At 38.7% G+C, this 20,756-nt stretch overlaps 1 protein-coding gene across 1 annotated transcript; it reads left to right on the top strand.

Annotated features, from left to right (window-relative positions):
- The first annotated feature begins 148 nt into the window (after positions 1-148).
- KIF11 (kinesin family member 11) lies at positions 149-18,067 on the top strand. The gene is given in 24 exon segments (XM_026066695.1): positions 149-184; positions 187-216; positions 219-421; positions 3,550-3,682; positions 3,815-3,912; positions 3,995-4,073; positions 4,429-4,614; positions 4,698-4,822; positions 5,899-5,989; positions 6,302-6,544; positions 6,660-6,755; positions 7,456-7,544; positions 8,036-8,123; positions 9,094-9,282; positions 10,442-10,649; positions 10,997-11,169; positions 11,485-11,607; positions 12,626-12,784; positions 13,181-13,320; positions 14,025-14,304; positions 15,335-15,557; positions 15,814-15,968; positions 16,297-16,413; positions 17,093-18,067. Coding segments are annotated over 24 exon segments (3,390 nt in total). The 3' UTR covers positions 17,219-18,067.
- Positions 18,068-20,756: the final 2,689 nt, after the last annotated feature.

Below are 20,756 nucleotides of genomic sequence, written 5' to 3'. Positions count from 1 at the left end.
CCGCCCGGGGCCTTGGCCGGGCACTACAGCCCCCAGCATGCAGTGCGCTCGGGGGCGCTGGGCGGGTTCCGTCGTGCGCCGGTACGCAGGCGCCGAGCTACACGTCATCAGTGCTTGCGCTTCGTCCTGAAATTTCAAACCGAGTCCCATGGTGCCCCGCGGGCTCGCGCTGATTGGCCGGGCCGGGGGGCGGCGCGTGGTTCAAAACCGGCGGCGGAGCGCGCGCCCCCGGCCGGAGCGCGGCGGCGGTTGGTGCGGGCCCGAGGCGCTGCGAGGGCGACGCGGGGCGGCCGGCGCTCCGCCTCTCTTCTCCCGGCAGGTCCGCGCTGAGCCCCGGCATGGCTTCCCTGAGCTTCCAGGGCGGCGGCGGCGCGAAGAAGGATGAGAAGGGCAAGAACATCCAGGTGGTGGTGCGGTGCAGGTAGGCGCGGCCCCCCCTCCGCCCCGGCGCCGCGGGAGCGGCCGTTCGCGGCGGTTTGGAGGTCGGGCCCTGCCCCGCCGCGGCTGGCGGGGAGCCGTTGGGGTCCCTTCATTTAAGACCCTCTGGGACTTGGGGCCGACACATCTCGTTGTCGGCGCCCTCCCCGGCGGGCCGAGGCCGCCGTCCCGGCTTAACCTGGTCTGCGACGGAGGGCTGAGGGCGCCGCCCGTGCCGGGCAGCACGGCGCTCTGCAGCGGGGCTGTTCAACGGCTCCGAAAAGAGAACCGTATGATTTCCCTCTGAGTACATAATTATTAACGTGTGTGTCTTTGCGTCCAAGCATCATTCACTACTGCGCCTGAAAATGTGTGTCCTAGGCATTAATTGTATGCGTTGTGATGTGACACCTCCTCAAAATCAAGGTTGCTATATGGATGATTTTTTTTTTCCTTAAGAGTAAGGAGGCAAAACGTTTCGATTTGCTAACCTGATTCAAATGCATAGCCAGTATGAAGTTATATAGGAAGATAAAGGTGAGCTAGAAGAGAGATATGTCTGATGGTACTCAAAACAAGATCGAAATATCATCTAAGTTTCTGTGAGAGGCCACTACAATTTAACAGCTATGAAATTTTTGGTACACCCACTTTTCAGTCTTTTGTATAACTTCAGCAATGTTAACTCCCTGAATTTAGACAAAAAGTTATGGAGTCAACTTTTAATATAATAATGATTGATTAAATCCATCTTACCAACCAAGATAAACAGTAATTAACAGCATGAGAAAACTTGTGCACTGTAAAATTAGATTCTCCCTGTAATTTTGGGGTGACTTTGAGGGCTTATTCACTAATATTAGATCTTAAATGCTCCTGAATTCTTGACTTTGTTTTTACTGTAATACTGCTAATATGTTAAGAGTCATGTTCAAAAATGCCTTCAGAAGTTTTCTTGAGCCAGAACTGCAAATACTAGTTTACATGTAATCATTGCAAAATGCATTAATAACAACATCCTCTTGCTTGGAAGTTCTACTTTTCCAAATGCACAGTGAAAATAGAAATTATAAACTATTTTCACTTTTATTCTTGTAACACAGCTAACAAGCTGCTGAAACAAATGTTATGAGATCGGTGAAAAAGTTGATTTAAATCAAGGATTTGTAAAAGAAGAACAAAATTTTTGAAACAATTGAATTTGAAACACTGTCAAGAGCAGTGATTTTCAGCTGATTAGTGCTCAGTTGTTCTGGAGTATCCTCACTAAGTATCAGTGTATATTGTAAATATATTGCTCAATATGACAGTTGTTTCAGGTTTGTCAGGGGTGTAGTGCTTATGTTGAGATTGATAGCTTAGACTGAGTTTTATGTCAAAAGCTTTATTTAGTCTCTACCCCCTAAAAAAAAAATCTCTCCTGTTTCTCCTTGCTCTTGTCAAGCTGTTCTTTTTCAATGCTACTTTAAATGTGTGTTTGCTTCCAAAATCTGATGCGTCTGAGCTTATCAAAAACCTTCTCAAGCAGGGACTGACTGTGCTTCAGTAAGAACCTGAATTTGGAAACTCAAAATGTGTGTGTTAACACATGTTAATATGCTTTGATTGGCTTACCTAGGGGGATGAACATGTGATCAAATGTCATCGTGGCATACCAAGTTGCTGCTTGCCTAGTGACAGATGGTAACTACCTGCATGTATGCTCTAGCCTGAGTTGTCACTGTAATCCTACTGTTATGCACCATACACTAGGTCTCTTGTATTTGAGTGGTTCACTGCTACATCATTACAGAGCAGACTGTGTTTGTTGTTCAGCCTCCTCCTTTTTAAGTCGCAAAACTGAAGCTGTAACTTGCCCTTTTAAGCAAGATTGTTGTGATCATCAGCTGTCACCATAGTGACCCCACTGCCTTCACTGTTGCTGTCAGTCTTGCATAAAAGTGTCTAGTGGTCTATGTAGAATCTGGCACCTCAGCCTCAATGCTGTATTGAGGAGGAAATGTTAGCCACAAAAGTCAGGAAACGAGAAATGCCACACACTTGTGGCATCTTTTGATGATTTAAAGATACAGCATCTGAAATTTCTCTGCTGTTAAAATATTTTAAAGAAGGTTGTAAAGATTCTATTTTCAAGTTGGCTATCCTTTTACAGGTAGTATAGACATTCAGTGCAGTAACACTGTTGAATGAATAATAAACTAACACTTCATCCTGCTAGTTTCATCATGTGGTAATTTTCTTGACTTTTTGGAGGAAATTATTGCTAATGCTTCTTTAAGGAAAACTGTACGCACAAGGTTTGACTTAAACACAATGCAACACCCTGATAGACCAGTGATTTAAATGATGAAACAAAATACTGACCCTTAAGTTTCTAAATGTTTTGTTGCATTTCTATTAAGCTTTACTTACAACCCAGTCTGTGTAAAAAGTTGGGTAGACTCTCCCCCCCCCCCCCAATGTTTTGTCTATCTTATGAAATTCTAGTTAAAAATCTTTTGAGTTAGCATTATAAAGGTTGTGGTAGGGCTGTCTGCTGTTCCACTGTTAGTAAGTTCTATTAGCGTGTCTGGCACTTTAGGAGGGGTGGAACATGTGTCATCAGTGTAAAATGTAGGATTCATTGCTTGTGCAAGTGAAAAAGAAAAAAAGAAAAATTTTAAAGTGAATTAGTTTGATTCACCATTGCCTTTCCTTCCCTGTGCAAGTTTTTCTTTTTTGAAAGTTCTTACTTATACCACTCTTTGGTGTGTTTAATCTTTGTCCCCTCCCCAAATAGGTATGACAAATCCAGTTAAAACAACATTTTTTTTAATGCAAATTAAGCTATGTGTGCATCTAGTCTATGGTAAACAAGTTTACGGGCTTGTTAATAATAATAATAAAAAAAACCTGTCTAAACAAGCTAAAAGCTATAGATGCTTGAGCTGTCCCACAGAGGAGGAAGGAGAACAAGGTCTCAAAAGCAAATTGTGACAGTTTTTCCTTAGCAATTATTTTAAAAAATTAAATTTAAATCTTAACGTTCCTTTTATCTGAATATCCTGCTGTGGATTCTTAGACTGAGCAATATTACTCAAGTTCATGTTCTTGTTAGTATTAATACAGTAGTCTTAACGTCTGTCTTTTTAGGCCTTTTAATGCCTCAGAACGTAAAGCAAGCTCCTATGCTGTTGTAGACTGTGATCAAGCAAGAAAAGAAGTTAGTGTCCGCACTGGAGGAGTCACAGACAAGACATCAAGAAAGACTTACACATTTGATATGGTAACTCTTTGTCGCATTGGGACCTTCCAGGCACAAGCTAGCGAATTCCTCTAATACAGTCAGCCGATTGTACTGGGTGATGCTGTATGTTACTGTGCTGGTAAATGGGACCTGTTGTCTTTGCCCCAACAGGTTTTTGGAGCTCAGGCAAAGCAGATTGATGTATACCGGAGTGTTGTGTGTCCCATTTTGGATGAAGTTATTATGGGCTACAACTGTACAGTGTTTGCGTAAGTAATCCAATAATGATTATTAAGAAATTTCATTTTAATTTTAGGGTTTTGTTTACATTTTAATTTTTCATTCTCACAGCTATGGCCAAACTGGTACTGGAAAGACCTTCACAATGGAGGGGGAGCGGTCACCCAATGAAGAATATACTTGGGAAGAGGTAAACTTTCACTCCTGAGGTTTCTCTTGTAGCTGTATTGTAGTTCAGAGTTAGATAGTGCAGAAGGCTAATGAAAACCTTAAAGCTGATCTCTTGGGAGTACTGAAACTGACTTTCTTTAACCGGTTTTAAAATAACAAATGTTCTCATTATTTTATATAATAATCAAATTTTACATCCTTAAAGCATACATAAAAATCTTAACGGTAATTATATAGCTGATGATCTTTGTCCAAGGTATTCTTGTTTATATCAAACTGGGCTATTTGGCTGAAATTGTTCCTTCTCTTCCCCCTTTCCGCTCAATCCCTTTTAGTACATTTATGTATTAAATACTTCTCACTTTAATTTATAGGATCCACTAGCAGGTATAATACCCCGTACACTGCATCAAATATTTGAAAAACTCACAGAAAATGGTACTGAATTTTCTGTGAAAGTATCTCTTTTGGAAATCTATAATGAGGAGCTTTTTGATCTTCTGAATCCTACTCCTGATGTTGGAGAAAGACTGCAGATGTTTGATGACCCCCGAAACAAGGTAAATGCTGTCTCCCTAGATTTGCTATTTAAAGGCTTTTGGAATTATTGAGAGAGATAAAAACAAACATTCTATTTTGACAGAGAGGTGTAATTATTAAAGGCTTGGAAGAAATAACTGTGCACAACAAAAATGAAGTGTATCAAATCTTGGAAAGGGGTGCAGCCAAAAGAACTACTGCAGCTACTTATATGAATGCATATTCCAGGTACAAATTTCCCCTATTTCAGAAATTTTTTTTTATTTTAACAAGATCTTACTGAAGAAGTAAAAGATGTTGAAGCTAAAGTAAACCTTGCCTGATCTTGTGACTGTATATTGCTAGTCTTGTTGCCAAATGTGGGTTAGAAAGCCATAGTTAGAACTCTCTCCTTCTCGCATCCTGTGGGATGATGAATCCTATCACATATATGAAAGGGCATTATACAATTGGAAACCTCCCATCTTAGAGATGGGCAAGCTGTTCTTGTTGGAGGGAGATGCATGATCATCCATTTAAGCTTCCCCTCTTGTTTAGAGGCTGCATTTTCTGTCACGAATATATCCCTTGTTACTATGCAGTATCTAGGTGGAACAGTAGCCCTGGAATTCCACCTGAGTCTAGCTGAGATAAGAGGCAGAATGTTCTTTATGGCAAGTATTGAAATTTAATTATAACCCAGAACTAATACATTACCTTTTTCAAAGCTTTGTATGCCTACAGAAACAAAAGAATTTAGAAGTCTGATTGACAGATATTTGTGACTGAAATGTGTTGTATGTGCTAGCATGAGAAAAATATCCTCTGCAGTAGATACTGCACACCTTCAAAAAAAGGCTAGTTTAGAAGATTGTGTTTAGCTGATAAACCTGTATTAGAGTAGCTATTATGGGGTGTTGGATTTTTTTCACCAATCTGACTCACCAGACAAAAACTTGGTGCAGGAGTCTCAAATGTCCTGTTCTTTCCTCACTAGCAGAAAGTGCTATTCTAGGATTTGTTACTGAAGTTGGAGTTTCAAAATTGTTTTAAGATCTGTTTTTATACAGGTTGACACAAGACCCTCTTTTCAAACTTCATCTAACTGCTTCATTGTTGTTTTTAAATACCTTATTTATATGTATATACATAAAAACGTACTTGGTAGAATTACTTGGTGTATTCAAAATGTGTAAATTACAGTTAATGGGCTGAATTCTTTTCCTGAAAGACCACTGATATTGACAACTAATTTATAGTGTCTTGTGGCAAGCAGATGATTTGGCTTCATTTGGATATCTATCTGAAACTGAATTCTTTTGTAGTCGTTCCCACTCTGTGTTTTCGATTACCATCCATATGAAAGAAACTACTATAGATGGAGAAGAGCTTGTTAAAATTGGAAAGTTAAACTTGGTAAGTATTGTAAAAAAATTTAATTGATGACTTTCCTAAAGTTAATGAACCAGAATAATCTGCCTTCATTCTGTTGTGAATCTAAGATGGGCTTTTTCCATTGGGGGGGGGGTGGGGTTGAATTGTGATCTTTCTTCAAGAGAGATGAGCTATGTTTGTCACTCTGAGAAATGTCTGTCCCAGTTATCACCCCAGTTTCTCCTGAACAGATGCTTGTAAGCTGGTTTGTGTATGTGTGTTCTGCAGCACTATAGGGCAAGCATTCTTCATGGTGATTTGAGGCAGAAATATGTCCTTCCTCCTGTGTTTCAGGTTGATCTTGCAGGAAGTGAAAATATTGGTCGGTCTGGGGCAGTTGACAAAAGAGCTCGTGAAGCTGGAAATATCAACCAGTCTCTCCTGACTCTAGGAAGAGTTATTACGGCTCTTGTAGAAAGAGCCCCACACATTCCATACAGGGAATCTAAACTCACAAGAATCCTTCAAGACTCTCTTGGAGGACGAACAAAAACGTCAATAATTGCCACGGTTTCTCCTGCGTCTATAAATCTTGAGGTAAACTTAATTCTGAACATCTGTTCCTAAAATAGATACTATATTCTGCAGAGGATATGAAAACATAAATGAGCTATTCTTCAGCTTGACCTAATATTGTATCTATTTGTCCCAGGAAACGTTAAGTACACTGGAATATGCCCACAGAGCAAAGAACATAATGAACAAGCCTGAAGTTAATCAGAAGCTGACAAAAAGAGCTCTTATTAAGGTAAGCTAGACCTGTATCTTCACAAATTCAGCAGTAAGCTTGGTTGGTTCTGTTAACGTAGTTTCCACTATGCAGTTATGCAGAAACTATCTAGTAACAGTGCTTTTCTGAGCTGATTTTGATCACTGAACTGATGCTTCCAGACTAAGCTGCCCTACTGATACAGTATTAGTCACTTTGCAGAACCTGAAACTGCTGCTAAGACTAAAGCTGGAGAGATGACTATCACTACTAGCTATACTATGCGTATGGGTTACCTGTTTGCAAGTTAGTGGAGAAACACCAAACAGCTCTGGATGACTTCCCCCCCCCCCCCCCCGTACTTACTATATTAGCAGCTTCATTCCCTAGAAAGTACCTGAATTTAAGTGAACCAGTCAGTAAGTATGGGTGAATAGCTGAGATGAAGTTGAAACTGCTGTTAAAGAATCTGAGATACCCATTCTAAGCTATTAAATGCAACCCAGTACAATTCAACTGGGAAGTTTCAATGCTGTACATGCATCCAGTGCTATGAATTTAAATGGTGCTCTAATGAATTTAATTGGACACAGAAGTGAAGTATTAGATTCTGGAACATTCTCATGTTCTTATGCAAAGCTTCCATAGAGTGCTATCTTTGTGAAGTATCTGTTAAGCTAAATCTTGAAAGTAAAGTGAAAAATTTCAGGTCTACATGTGTTTCTGTCCCTGCCCCCAGGAATATACTGAAGAAATTGAGCGTCTGAAACGAGACCTTGCTGCTGCACGAGAGAAAAATGGCGTCTATATATCCCTTGAAAATTATGAGTAAGTGTTCCAGATTTCTATAAAAACAAGTCTTGAATACTGGTACCTGTCCTCATATACAAATACTAGATCTATGTAGATCTGTTTTCACACCAGAAAACTGAAGATTGACAGAAGAATTCAATGGACCAGTCAACTCATTCTTTAGAAATTAGTTATTACACAGAAGTCTAAAGAGTGGGTCTGTACTGAGGCCTTTGTTTACATACAGACCTTCCCATAAGTCAGGATGCAGATTTGTAGCACACGAATGCTCATCATGTAGAAATTCTAATAGGAGAGCAAACCTGACATAGCTTATTTCACTTTGTAAGAGGGCTTGTTTACACAGGAAGCTTCAAATAGAAAAATTGTCTTACATACTGCATTAAGTTAATATTGCCTGCTTTTCATATGGAAGTTAACAATACTTCTTGAAATGACTGAACATGAAAAATAATAGGTAATGATGAAATCAGCTCTTACCTGACTTCTTTTTATCCTTGTTTTAGAGCCCTTAATGGAAAGCTGACGGTTCAGGAAGAACAAATTGCAGAGTATATTGACAAAATCAGTGCCATGGAGGAAGAAGTAAAAAGAGTAAGTCAAATTTCTCAACTGTGGCCTAAATCTGCCCCCCCCCCCCCCCAAAAAAAAAAAGTCTTTGGAGAGGGAGGAAAACAGTTTAAGGAAAGAATATTGTTGAAGGGTTATGTTGTTCTTAAAGTTCCAAACTTATAACTTAAATTTTCATTTTATAATTCTGTCTTTATGCCCCTCTTAATGAGCTCTTTCATTAGTTTTTCCTGATAATGTTGCTTGAGGAGCTTTGTTTAGGGTATGTTTTAAAGACCTCTTTGTAACTAAAATTGAACTTCAGCCTCTTAATAATTAGTTGAGAGTGGAAGATTCCTAATCCTTGAAGTTAGGAAGATGGAATACTATATATGAAGTTGCAGTATGCAATATTATAGTTGCTTCTTAAAGCTAAGCTCTTTTAATGTCTAAAACTTTATCTTTGATTTGCTCTGCTGGGTTTTCAGCAAAAATCAGTCTGTGAAATGGTACCATCTCAGTTCATTGATATCTGCTTAGAGGCAGAGAATGAGGGCAGAAAGGAGAAGGTGATGAGTGCTCATTAAATTAGAAATATGCAGAAAGTAGGAACTTCCTCTGTTAAAGAAATTGAAATGTAAATTTGCCGGTATATGTATCTGTGTAACGAGACTTTCCTTTTGATCAACTTTACTGACTCTTCCTCATTCTATATGGTTAGGTCTGCTTAGTGGGACTTTTTTATTCTGATGTAACAATTGTTTGGTCTTGTGGCTGGAATGGGGAAGCAAGGGATTATCACAGTGAAACTGGAATTGGTTTGTGATGGTGTTGGTCCGTACAGAGAATACTCTAGTCCAAGTTTAAGGTCTCCTAATCTTAAAGCTAAAGCTTCATTTATAGATGACACTTGCCTTCTGGTAATGAGGCATAGTTTGAAAGATTGATTTGAAAGAGTGTCTGTTGAACTTCTAGAAAGCAGAGTTGTGCTATTGATGTCTGTCTTCCACTTTAGATCACCGAGCTATTCACAGTTAATAAAAATGAACTTGAACAATGTAAAACAGATCTGCAAGTCAAAGAGAAAGAACTGGAAGAAACACAGAAAGATCTGCAAGAAACCAAGGTTCATCTGGCTGAGGAAGAATACGTGGTTTCAGTTTTGGAAAATACTGAAGAAAAGCTTCATGGCACAGCTAGCAAGGTTGTCACGTTTCTGGCACCTAACTGCTGTTGTAACTTCCCATGCTTAGGAATCTCATGAGCTAAAACATGATGTGATAGTGACAAAAACTGAATTTAAGATGGAAAACTAGGAATAAACCTCTCTTTAAATTGTAATATGGTGAAAAGCCACTTAAGATCACAAGGCTTTCTCTGTGGCTATGTTAACAATTGACTGTTAAGCACACTGGTTCATCTGGAGCTACCTTTCCTTCAGGCAGATTTGTATGAGAGTTCCAGTGCTTCACAGTATCTCTTGTCATGAGTTGTTTTGCAGAATAAGTAATTTTCCTTACCAGAAACTTATATCTGGCCCTACAAAAGGATAATTTACATAAAGCTGGGGTGGAGAACTGCCAAAAAGCTTTAGAGGTGTGTGCAGTAATTTACACTCACTTGAGTGAATAGTTTGAAACTTTTGCCCTGTTACCCCTGTAGTTGAGGGTGCATTTTTTGATGTATTTGCATACTAGTTTTAATTCTTGAAATGGAATTCATGTGGAGAGAGAGAATCTAGCTACTTCAAGTGCAAAGTGATGAAGCCTATATCTTTAATCAATGTGAATGATTCTTTTTACTCAAACTCCTGTTACGGTTGGGAAGGGGGTGCTTTGTTTTGCATGTGGGTGGTGGAGTGTGTTTGTGCGTTTGAGAGAAATGGATAAAGAAATCATTTACACTGACCACAAGACCAAGAATCAACTATGCTTTAAAAATTCTAAATTACTTATCACAGAAATAGTACTGGAAATCACTTCTTTGATTACTAATAATACCTTTATTGCTAAATCTGTTACTAAAAGTTGAGAATTGGTCAGAAATTTTTTTCAGTTACTATTTCATGAAAAAAGACTTCTTAATTGCTTAGATAACGGAGGGTGTCATTCATAGATGATAGCTGGTCATAATAAATGGTTTCTAGTAGGTAACTCTTTTCTGTGTTCTAAGACTCCAATGACTTAACACCAGGATTAAGAATCTAACAGTTGTAAATTGATGTAAAGGGAAATACATATTTAAATAGAGGTTTTATCCTTAAAAAAGGGGTCCTTTAACTCAGAACTACAGTTGCTCTTCCTTGTATAATTTATGCTTGACTTCTAATATAAAGGCTGACTAAAATAACTGTTAAAATTTAGTTGCTTAGTACTGTTGAAGAAACTACAAAAGATGTATCTGGTCTCCATGCAAAACTGGATCGTAAGAAGGCTGTTGATCAACACAATGCTATTGTCCAAAACACATTTGCAAGACAAATGAATGTTTTGTTCAACAAAATACAAGATTCAGTTAGTGAGAACAGTTTGAAGCAGCAACACATATTGACATCTTACACAAATTTTATAGGTAAGTGTAATATTTGTATCTAATCTGTCATCCTGAACTCTGCAACAGTAATACCAAGGACTGTTTCCTAGAACTCATCCATTTTAGTAAATGGACGTGTCTTTATTTTAAACAATGTAGTGATTACAGTTGCATCAATAATAATGCAACTGGAATGATCAACTAAAAATAGTGGTTATATTCAACCGTACACATCAAATTTCTCTTCTAGATATGTCTTAGGAACTAACAAAAAGCTATACTCCTTTCCTGTGCAGTAAGATGTAGTAAGGTTGTGTGCAACAGAAAGAGTTCCTATCTTAGAGTAAAACTTTGAAAAGTTTTGTAACACTTTTTTTCTTTTGTAGGTGACCTCCTATCTACTAGTTCTTCAGCAGCTAATATCCTTGTATCCATTGTATCAGCATCTTTTGCCTCTGTTAAAGAACTGGTGTCTACTGAAATTTTTTGTGTGTCTGAAAAAATACTACAACATGAGACTCTGTCACTTGACAGCAAAGCTGAGCTGCTGAGATTGATTGTTAGTATATTTACCTACTACTGTGTGATTTAAAGTATACAAAACTGTTCTTGGTCGGGGCTGCCATAAATATTGCCCAGTCTTCTCTGGTGCTCTCTGCCTGTCCCTGATTTGACATTTGCTGTAACTGTGTCCCTCCCTACTTCCCTTCTCATGCCGCCATAAGTTTTAATATACTGTATAGCAAACTCTGCAATTGTAGAGCACATGGGTCTACACATATTCAAATATGTATGGGTAATTTCTTACAAATGTAGATGGAGGAACTGTTTTACTCTTGCTTTTCCTTATTTTTTCCACCCCTGCCCTTTCTAGGAGGAGCATACATTTGGATTAAGAAGTGCATTAAATAGTTTGACGCCAATGGTAGAATTTGTCCTGGGGCTAAACTGTCAGTTTCAGAATAACATGAAGAAATATTCTGCTATGGCTGTTGAGGTAATGTGTATCTCGCCTCTTATCTTGTGGTCTTCTATTTTATTTGACTTGCAGATAATCTTTCAGTGTTTCTTCTGCTGCATGTCATAGTGTTTCCACTTCTAGTTTGGTGTCTTTCCTTTATTCTATCCCATGACTTCTACCTTTTAGCTCTTTCTTTCAGACTTCTCTTTCACTTCTGAGCTTAGTGAATTCATTTGCTACTTACATAGGCACAGCTGCTTGCCTAAATGCCACAGAAGAATGATAAAGCATAGATGCTTAAAGCTATACGTAACAGAAATACAGGATGATATCCTTATTATTTTCTCTCCTGGATTATAGAAATTAAAATAACCAACCTATGTATCAAATTTTTCCTGCTGTCATGCCAAACTTTTTCACTAGTTATCTTGATTCCTGGGGAATGCAATCCTGTGTCTTTGTAATGACAGCCGTAAGTGCAGAAAACAATGAAAAATTCTTTGCTTGAATTCTTAATTTTAGTCTCCCTCATGATGCCGCCTTAAAACTATGGCCTCACCCTTTTATTCCTTTCTCTCCCTTTTGTCAAAAACAAATCTTTGTTTCTGATGACTTGCTGCTGTGACTGCTAAACTTCCCTGCTTTTGTCACTTACAACTCACCCAAGATGATGTTTGAATGTTTCTTCTTTATGGCTCTGTTTCCTTATCTAGAAGCTTTTCATTGGTTTTCAAGCTTAGACTGTGAGTAGTTCATGCTTTATCAACTCTTGCTTCTTGCTCTTGTTTTAACCAAGCATCTTGTTTGGGTCTTCCTACTTTGTCTTCCTCACATGCCAAATTTTGTGTTTGGAAAAGCCTGTACCAAGTGCCATTCTGTAATTTCGAATTGCTCTGTTATTTGCTGCCTTTTATCCACAATACTTCATTAGTGCTTTTAATTCACAATTTCCGTGGTGCAGAGTCTCTATTTGCATAAATCATGTCAGAGAAAAGGATCCAGTTCTTATCTAACCACAAATATCTAACTTTAAATAAAACTTCTTTCTCTAAAGATGGAGGGCCATAAAAAGGAAATGAATACCTTCTTTGGAGATCTCTGTCTCACCTTGAAAAAATTACAGGAAGAAACAGCCAGTGTTTTTGCTCAGCTTCAGAATGATTGTGAGAATTTAAAAGAAGAAGTGGAAATGACAAGGATTGCACATACAAAGGTATCCTTAGAGTAAGAAGAAATTCTAACAAGTGTGACTGCCTGCTTTGTTTTAAACTTTTTATAGCAGTAAACTGTTATACTTGCTTGAGAAACAATGTTAGGACAGTAGCTCGATGATGCTACTTCCTTTTATCAGCCTTTGTGCTGCTTTAGGAAGCTTGTGTGGGAAGGAAACAAAAAAAAATTACTCATTTCTAGCATGTCTTAAAGATATGTCTTTACCCGTTCCTCCAAAAGCAAAGTGTCAATATCTTCTCTACACCCAAATTTTAGCTTTAGAACAACAGAACTTTAATATTGATTATAACTTTCTTAAAGAGTGTGTTTTGAATACCTTTATTAATGTTAAAGTGCAGAATACCAGTAATGTGTATAATGACATTTCTCTTAACAGAGCACAGCTGAATTAATATCCTCACTGCAAAGCCAACTTGACCTGTTTGCTCAGGAGACTCAGAAGAATTTAACTGGTGTACTGGCAAAAAATGGGAGTCTGAAGACCACCATCACTGCTGTGCAAGAAAATGTTCACCTGTAAGAAACAGATCATTTGTGTATATTGATGCAAGAAAAAACTGTATATGAAAAGGGCCACAAAACTATATGGTCTTCATTTTTGTACGTATTTACAAATCCTTCTGTACAAGAACGGCATATTAGAGCTGAGTCCTGCCACAGAACATAAATCCTAGTTCAGCTTTCCCCAGAGTAAAAGGATATTGCAGATGAGAGGCTCTATTTTTGGGAACAATATGCTGATGAACAGCCCTCAGTGTGGCTGAACTTCAGAACTTCCTACAATGAAGGTTTAGCTTGAAGTATAAGCCCCCTAACTATTGCAGCATACTTTTATTCAGTTACTGCAAAATACTTGTGGTCCTAAGGAGCATAATGTTGGAAAAACAAACTGAATTAAACATTTGAAATCAAGATTTTTCAAAGGATTACCTGAAGTCCTATTTGAGATACTTTTAATAGGATCTTTTTTAATTGTGAAGAGAGTTTGTCACTTGAAAACTACGGTCTTACCAAAATTTTTAAGGGATTGGACAGTCTTGCTAGTCAGAGTGCAATCAGTATGTTTACTAAATAGAGCAAAAGCATTGTAGCTTTCTGTTTGGATAGAACTACATTGAGTTGCGCTACCTCACTAGTGCTGGTCACAAATGTTTCTAAATATAGAACGTGTTAAAACCCACCTTTTGAAATCTTGAACTGCTATGAATCTGTTGTTGCAGGAAAACTACAGACCTAGTCAGCAGTACAACTTCTAACCACAACAAATTTATTGCCTCTCTGGATAACTTCTCTCAAGAGCTCAGGGATATAAATTGTGAAAACAAGAAGATGCTGGAGGAATCCACTGACCGCTGCCAGCAACTTCTCAGCAATCTCACAAACATGTCTCAGGATACTGATAAATGGTGTGAATTTACAACTGCTCAAGTAGTCAGCTTTACTGATCAGCAGCTATTGTCATTTGGCAAAGAGAAACAACACCTTCACTGTTTACAAAAGGTATCTATAGCTACTTGTAGTCTAATGCAATATTCTGACGCAAACTTTCACAGTAGAAACAAATTTAGTATCACTTATAATTGGAAAAAAATGATGCTCTCTTTAGAGCAGACTTGAGTTACACGACTTAAATAGATGCAATTACAGGAAGTCAAAAGCTTTAAGTACAAAATCTTCTCTTAAGTACAAATAACCTCAAGGAAATTGTGACTTAATAAATCCTGTGTAGCTAACTTCTATTTATAATTGGGACTTTTATATCTTTTTTGGTATCATATATCTCTTATTCTAAAGCCATAACTACAGGTTGTATCCTTGAGAGATCTGCAGAATGATCAAATTCTGCAGGATTCGAATTACTTTATTGGTTTAGCATTAGGGGAGAAAATATTTCTTTTGGGTATCTACTAATTCTGGCCTCTTGTCTGAGAATTTCTGTCTTTCTCATTTTCTTTAATTTCAATCATAAACTTCACTCCCCACCCTTCTTGTTCTGTTGTAATAATATGTAATGAAATAGGCAAAGCTAATATTTCACTAACTTTCAGAAAGAAATTAAAAACTTTAGTATTCCAAGCATTTGTAGTCTCAAGACAGCCCTATATCTGTTATGCATGCTGAATGCTTAAAGAGTTTCTTTGGGATGGGAAGAGTGAAGAATGCAAGCTTTCTTCCTCATTCCCTAGAAATTCATAAAGCTACTAGTCCTAGTAGGATTATTTTTGCTTTCACTTTGTAATCCTGATTCCATGCAAGGTTGTGCATAGAAGCCTGGGGAGTCTGATTTGAACCAGACAACATCATCATTATTCCTATGAGTAGCTTTCTAAAATGATCATACTTTCTAAGAAACTGACTCTCTTCTGAAGATAGTTCTCAAAATGAGAATGTAAAACTGGCACTGAAACCTCTCAGTTTGAGGTGTCTCAGTTGTTTCGTTTCAGGTCACGTCACTAATTATGCACCACATCTTAGAAAAGGGGCAATAACCTTAACTTTCCTGTTAACTTGGTGTTTTTGTTTTTTTCAGAAAACCAAAGAGAGCTGTGATGGAGCAGTTGCTGAAATTGCTGACCATATTGGTAGACAAAAGGCTGCTGAAGAGAAGGCACTAACTGGTCTTCTTGATCAGATAAAGGTTGATTGGGAGATACTTCTGGAGCAGAAGCTGGCACTTAATGAGGAAGCACACCATGGACTGACTCAGGTTAATGGCTTCCTGCAAGAGGATCTTAAAGTGGATATTCCAACAGGTATTTAAAGTAGGGCAGGGTAGAATGTTTTTACAGAAAGCAATTTATAAGCTGCAGAGTTTGTAAGTGAGGATTAACAGGAGCAAAACACAACTGGAAGTCTTGATCCTTCTTTTAAAATGCATGCTAAGAATGATGATTGAACAAAGGATGATTTCTGCCTTTAGTTAATGTAAAACTGAGGGTCGTCTGTAATTAAAGCAATTACTGGGAGTGTTAAATAGCTCCCTTCATTAGTGTACCATCTTCATTAAAGGGACAACTCCACAGAGAAGAGACTACCTCTATCCAGTCACACTTGTGAGAACAGAACCCCGGGAACTGTTGCTGGAGCAGTTAAGGCAAAAGCAACCAAAGCTTGATGCTATGCTAAGCAGTTTGACAAAGGAAGTGGAAGAGAATGCAGATCAGGTATGTATGTGAATAGTAAATAACACTCTTAAATGTTGATTTCACATCTTTGGGATTTTTCATCTCTCATTTCAGAGAGTTGACTAGAACCCCAGAGTTGTTGCAGCTTTTTGTGTTCTACACGGTACTTGGAATCACATGTGCTAAGCTTGCGAGGAAAACGGTACCTTGAAAAAGGAGAGAAATTGTTGATAGTTGTTTAGAGACTTGCATTTCTTCCTGTTCTACAAAAGTGGAAGTGCCGTGGCTGTCTTAGATTGGATCACAAGTTGAACATTTACCTGGGAATTCAGACATAAATACACTTTCCTGACAACTTCTGTTTTAGGACTTACTGGAAGAGGAGGAGGTGGTGCAGGAATCCAATGAAAGTCTTGTCAGTGACAAATCCGTGCTGGATACGAACATATGCTGCAACACGAATGGTGGCATTCCCTTTTTCCAGGTAACTTCCACAGATATTCCAAACAGCTATGTGTTTAAGAGTGAAAGAAAATTATCCTTCCATAATAGTGCTGTGTTTCTTATTCACCTGCTAATAGCATTCAGTGTAGTCTAATGACTTAATCCTGTAGAATAAGCTTTATTAACCTTGAGCTAAAGTAACAGTAACATTCTAATTCAGATGTTCAACTGTCTGGACTGAAAGCAAATAATCCTCCATGGGGACAAAAAATTCTCATGATTTACTAGACACACAGGTACATGTTTGTTTTAATGAAAAAGCTGAAATCAGATGCGAAATAATTTCTCAGAGGCCTGATGAAAACATTAGTGTTCTTGATTCTTCTCTAGTAATTGGTAAATTTGCAAGACTGAACTGTACTTTCTTCCTTTCTTCCTGCTCCCCCAGCACAGATGTAGATCCCTGGTATATTAGGCCTGTGTCNTTTTGTGTATATATACTTGCTTTTCATGGTTCATTTAGAAGTAGTTGGTGACTTGCCAGATGTCTGCAATAAATCCTTTTACTAAATGCAATATTAGGAAACTTTTCAGGAGTCCTGCTAACTTTTTTCCCCTCAAAACACTGTATACTGCATTGTATGGGAGCAAGAAACCTTTACTTTTGCATGTTAAGAGAATACAAAGGAAATAATTAGACATTTTCTCTAACTCCTCAGCACAAAAGGAGTCACAAAAAGGATAAAGAGAACAAATCTACAGCTGCATGGGAGAAGACCAAAACAGAGGATATGGTGGAGCAGTTTCTTCCAAAATCTAAGCTTCCTTTAAGATCACTGAACTAAGATAAATCCACGGCAGATCACTGTTTTGAAATACTTATGTCTAATTGTTTACTGAGCCATAACTTTTCTTGGTTATTCTCGGTCTCTGTATATAGTGATATATTGATGCAAAGTTGGATCAAAAGGTTGGCCTGCCATGTGTCCTGCCTTTGTCCTATTTTTATACGCTATAGCTTGCAAAGTATTACCAGGCCTCTTTTTTTTTTTAAAAAAAAAAAATCAGATTATGGTTCTACATGTTAAATAAAGAGTTTTAGATTGTCAAATAAGCTATCCTTTTCTGCTTTTCAGTAGATATGAAACAGAGCAGAAATGGATGCGGAAAAATGCTCTGTCAGCATTGCCAGCTTGTATTTTAATTAACTGTAAATAAGTGTTCTGTTTCCATACCTGCTTTAGTCTGTCTCCTGTTGCTATGAAATAGATAGTTGTTGAAGTGCTGTCTTTCTGTAACTGGGATACTTCAAATAAATCAATTCATACCTGGAACACAAATGCATAAGCACCTCCTCCCTCAGAGTAAAACAAGCTTGCACTACTTCCATCTTAAAATTAAATCTGGTAACATTAGCAACTATGCTTTAAGTCTTGTGCTGACAGAAAAGGATGGCTGACTCATGCTCCCTCCCTTGTTTCAAAATAGACAATGGCTTATTTCAGTGCCTCTTCAATATATGAGTGAGTCTCATTATGCTGGGTTTTTGGTTGGTTTTTTTTGTTTGTTTGAAGTGCTCTGCTCTCATCGTAATGTGCAGCTGTGATGGTTTGGATGCTATCTTGTCAAGCACAGCTTATGAGTTGTAAACTAGCTGCATTTCTTGTAAGATGTGGATACTTAATATTAAAACTTGGTTATGAATGCAGCTCCTGTGCTGCATAATAATAGTAAATTTCCAGTCATTGAGAGGAGTATTTGATCTACTGCTATTTTCACACTTCTTACCTGAGAATTTGAAGAAAACCTTATGCTAGGACGTACTAAGAAAGGAATGAGATAAGGAGTGAATGAGTAAGGTTAGGAAGGGATCTGCCTTCCTGTGGCTCAGAGTCTAAAGTATTTCAATTTATACTGAAGCGCCAGTCTTAGCTGATTGCCAAGGTAAGACTTAGGTGATTTTTCTCTCTTCTGTATACAGCTTGAAGACTTAAGTTGATCCATCTTCAGGGTGATGGTCCATATGTCTATTCATCTTTGAGCAAGTGTGCCACAGTGCTCAGGTGTACTGTGCTTTGGACACTTAGCAGGACTGGAATATGCTGTCTGATATGGAAAAATAGTCAGAATTATTCCTTTGCACTCCCGTTCTCATCTCTTGTGTGAGTTGGACCACTACCTTTTGTATACTTCTTTTGCCTTACTGGGCAAAACTAATTGCATGGGGTGTGGTGGTGGGGGGGGTGTTTTGTGTGTGCATTTTTTTTTTTTTAATAGCCTAGGAGGAGGGAGGGAAGGAATTAATTCCCTTTCAAATTAATGGAACATAACTCCCTCATCCCACACAAACAGGGTGGGGGCTTTGGCGGGGGGGGGGAGTTCCCTTCCTTATATATGCTGGCACGTACTAAATGTTTCTATTGTTGTATAGGCCTTGAAACAGTGGAAGGGTTTTTGACTCTCACTGCAGGAATGTTTTCTTCAGAGAGTGGTTGGCATATTGTTAAATCTTGGCACCAGAAGCTTTACGCACCTAAGTATTCTTTAGGGCTTAGGATCCCTTTTCCTGGACCAGATGTCCTTTAACACTGACTAGAGTTTAGCGTGGTCTTCTTCCAAAACTCTTCAAGGAATCGTTTACCAATTAAAACTTCTGCCAGAAGATCTGATCCCAGGGCTGGTTGGAACGGCCACTTTCCAGATCTGGCCTAAGCCAAATCAGGCTTGTGCAAGCCTCTTGCCCCGCTGCTCACTTTTCCCTATGGATGTCACAGGATCAGTATGCACAAGCAACCTGGAACAGCCAGTACCTGAGAAGGGCCACATCCATTAAATCCTGCCAGAATCTGCTTCCTAGTTTTATCTGCTTTGAAACTGTCCACTCGACCTTAGCTCTTTTGTTTGCCCTGGTACAGGCACAGGCTGCTTTCCGGTAACTGAAAGTCCTAACAGATGTAGGAATTTCATGGGCTGCACTTTCTGTCTCTCTCTGGATGGGGGGGGGGGGGTTCGTTTTTTTTTTTGTCTGTGTGATACTGGCATAGCAGCTTATCACTTCATCATGCATGGGGCCCAGAGGTCACATTATAAAGCTGAGTTGAATGAAAAATTTGGATGCAGAACCAGTCTTGCCTTCCCTGTCAGCCTATCTTCTCCCACTAGGTGGCTCCAATGTTACTTACCATTCCTCCAAAGCTTAAAGTACTGGCCATTAACCAGGACTTAAAAGTAGGAATTTTGCTAAGCTTTTTGTCAAGCATCTGTTAAAAGAACAGCTTTCAAAAATTAACATCAAACTTATGCTTCAGTGAGGACAATCCTATATTCAAGCTTGGGCAAGGAATTCTTTTACGAAGAGCTGCATTTGAGAAAAGATAGTCAGACCTATGTCTTGAGCTGTGCTGCAGGGCTGACAGAAGCTCATGGTAACTAAATTCTTGTTCTGACCTGCTCTCTGGGTTCCCCACTCTATAAGCATTCCTCGAAGTAGAAAGCAAAGCCTATTTGTTTTGGTATATTGTACAGTGTGTGATAGAATTGGGAGAAAAGGAGGGTAAGGAAAATCAAGCAAGAGCTGTTTCCTGTATGCAGCTACTGGATTCATGGGCTTAACCTAGAGAGAAGACGACTTATGGTCCAGGCGGCTTTAGGTGATTCTCTGAATTTGTCTTGTTAGGAAGTATTCTTTATAAAAAGAATAAGAGACTATTACAACAGAATAACAGGCAAGATCATACCCTGACTGAACTAGTCCAGCAGGACATGAGGGAGTGTTGTGGTGTGGCAGGGGCTGTGGTATTCACCATGTTCTAATTAACCAGATGAGTTTCTCCTAATTCTAGGTTAGCAGCCAAGCTGGACAGCTCTTAATTTCACCATGTCATATTTTACTTGTTTAAAAAAAAAAAAAGAAAGAAAGAAAGTGAGGAAAAATAAGAGCTTAAGAGCATGTAAAGAGGGAATGGAGAGAGTGATAAGAGGGCCACAGGAAGCACGATAATCAGAGTCACCAGATTTCTTTTCAAGTGAGAAAGGAGGGGTTAGGAGGAAACAGAGGGAAGGAAACCTCCTGCTTCCTCTTGAAAATAGGGGAGCTGAGGCGCTTGCTGCGTCGGAGAAGTTAGGGATGCAGTGTTTGCCTGGAGAGAGGAACGAAGATGAAGCTGGCTGGCTGCTGCTGTTGGCTGATTTTATTTCAGGTATCAGAAGTAATTGTGTGGGGCGAGAGAGCAGAGAAGAGAAGGTGCATAGTTGCTAGACTCAGCCTCTCCTTTTCTGTGAGGCATCAGATGCCACTGCAAGCATCTGTTAAAAGGGTAGAGGAAGTGTGTAACTCTTTGGGGTGATAAAAGAAAGACTAAAAACAGAAGAAGTTGGAAAGAT

The sequence above is a fragment of the Apteryx rowi genome, unplaced genomic scaffold (genome assembly GCF_003343035.1).
Source record: "Apteryx rowi isolate R43461 unplaced genomic scaffold, aptRow1 scaffold_246, whole genome shotgun sequence".
In the NCBI taxonomy this organism is placed as follows: Eukaryota; Metazoa; Chordata; class Aves; order Apterygiformes; family Apterygidae; genus Apteryx; species Apteryx rowi.
The sequence above is the reverse complement of the archived record's forward strand: the minus strand, read 5'-3'. Positions and strand labels throughout refer to the sequence as shown.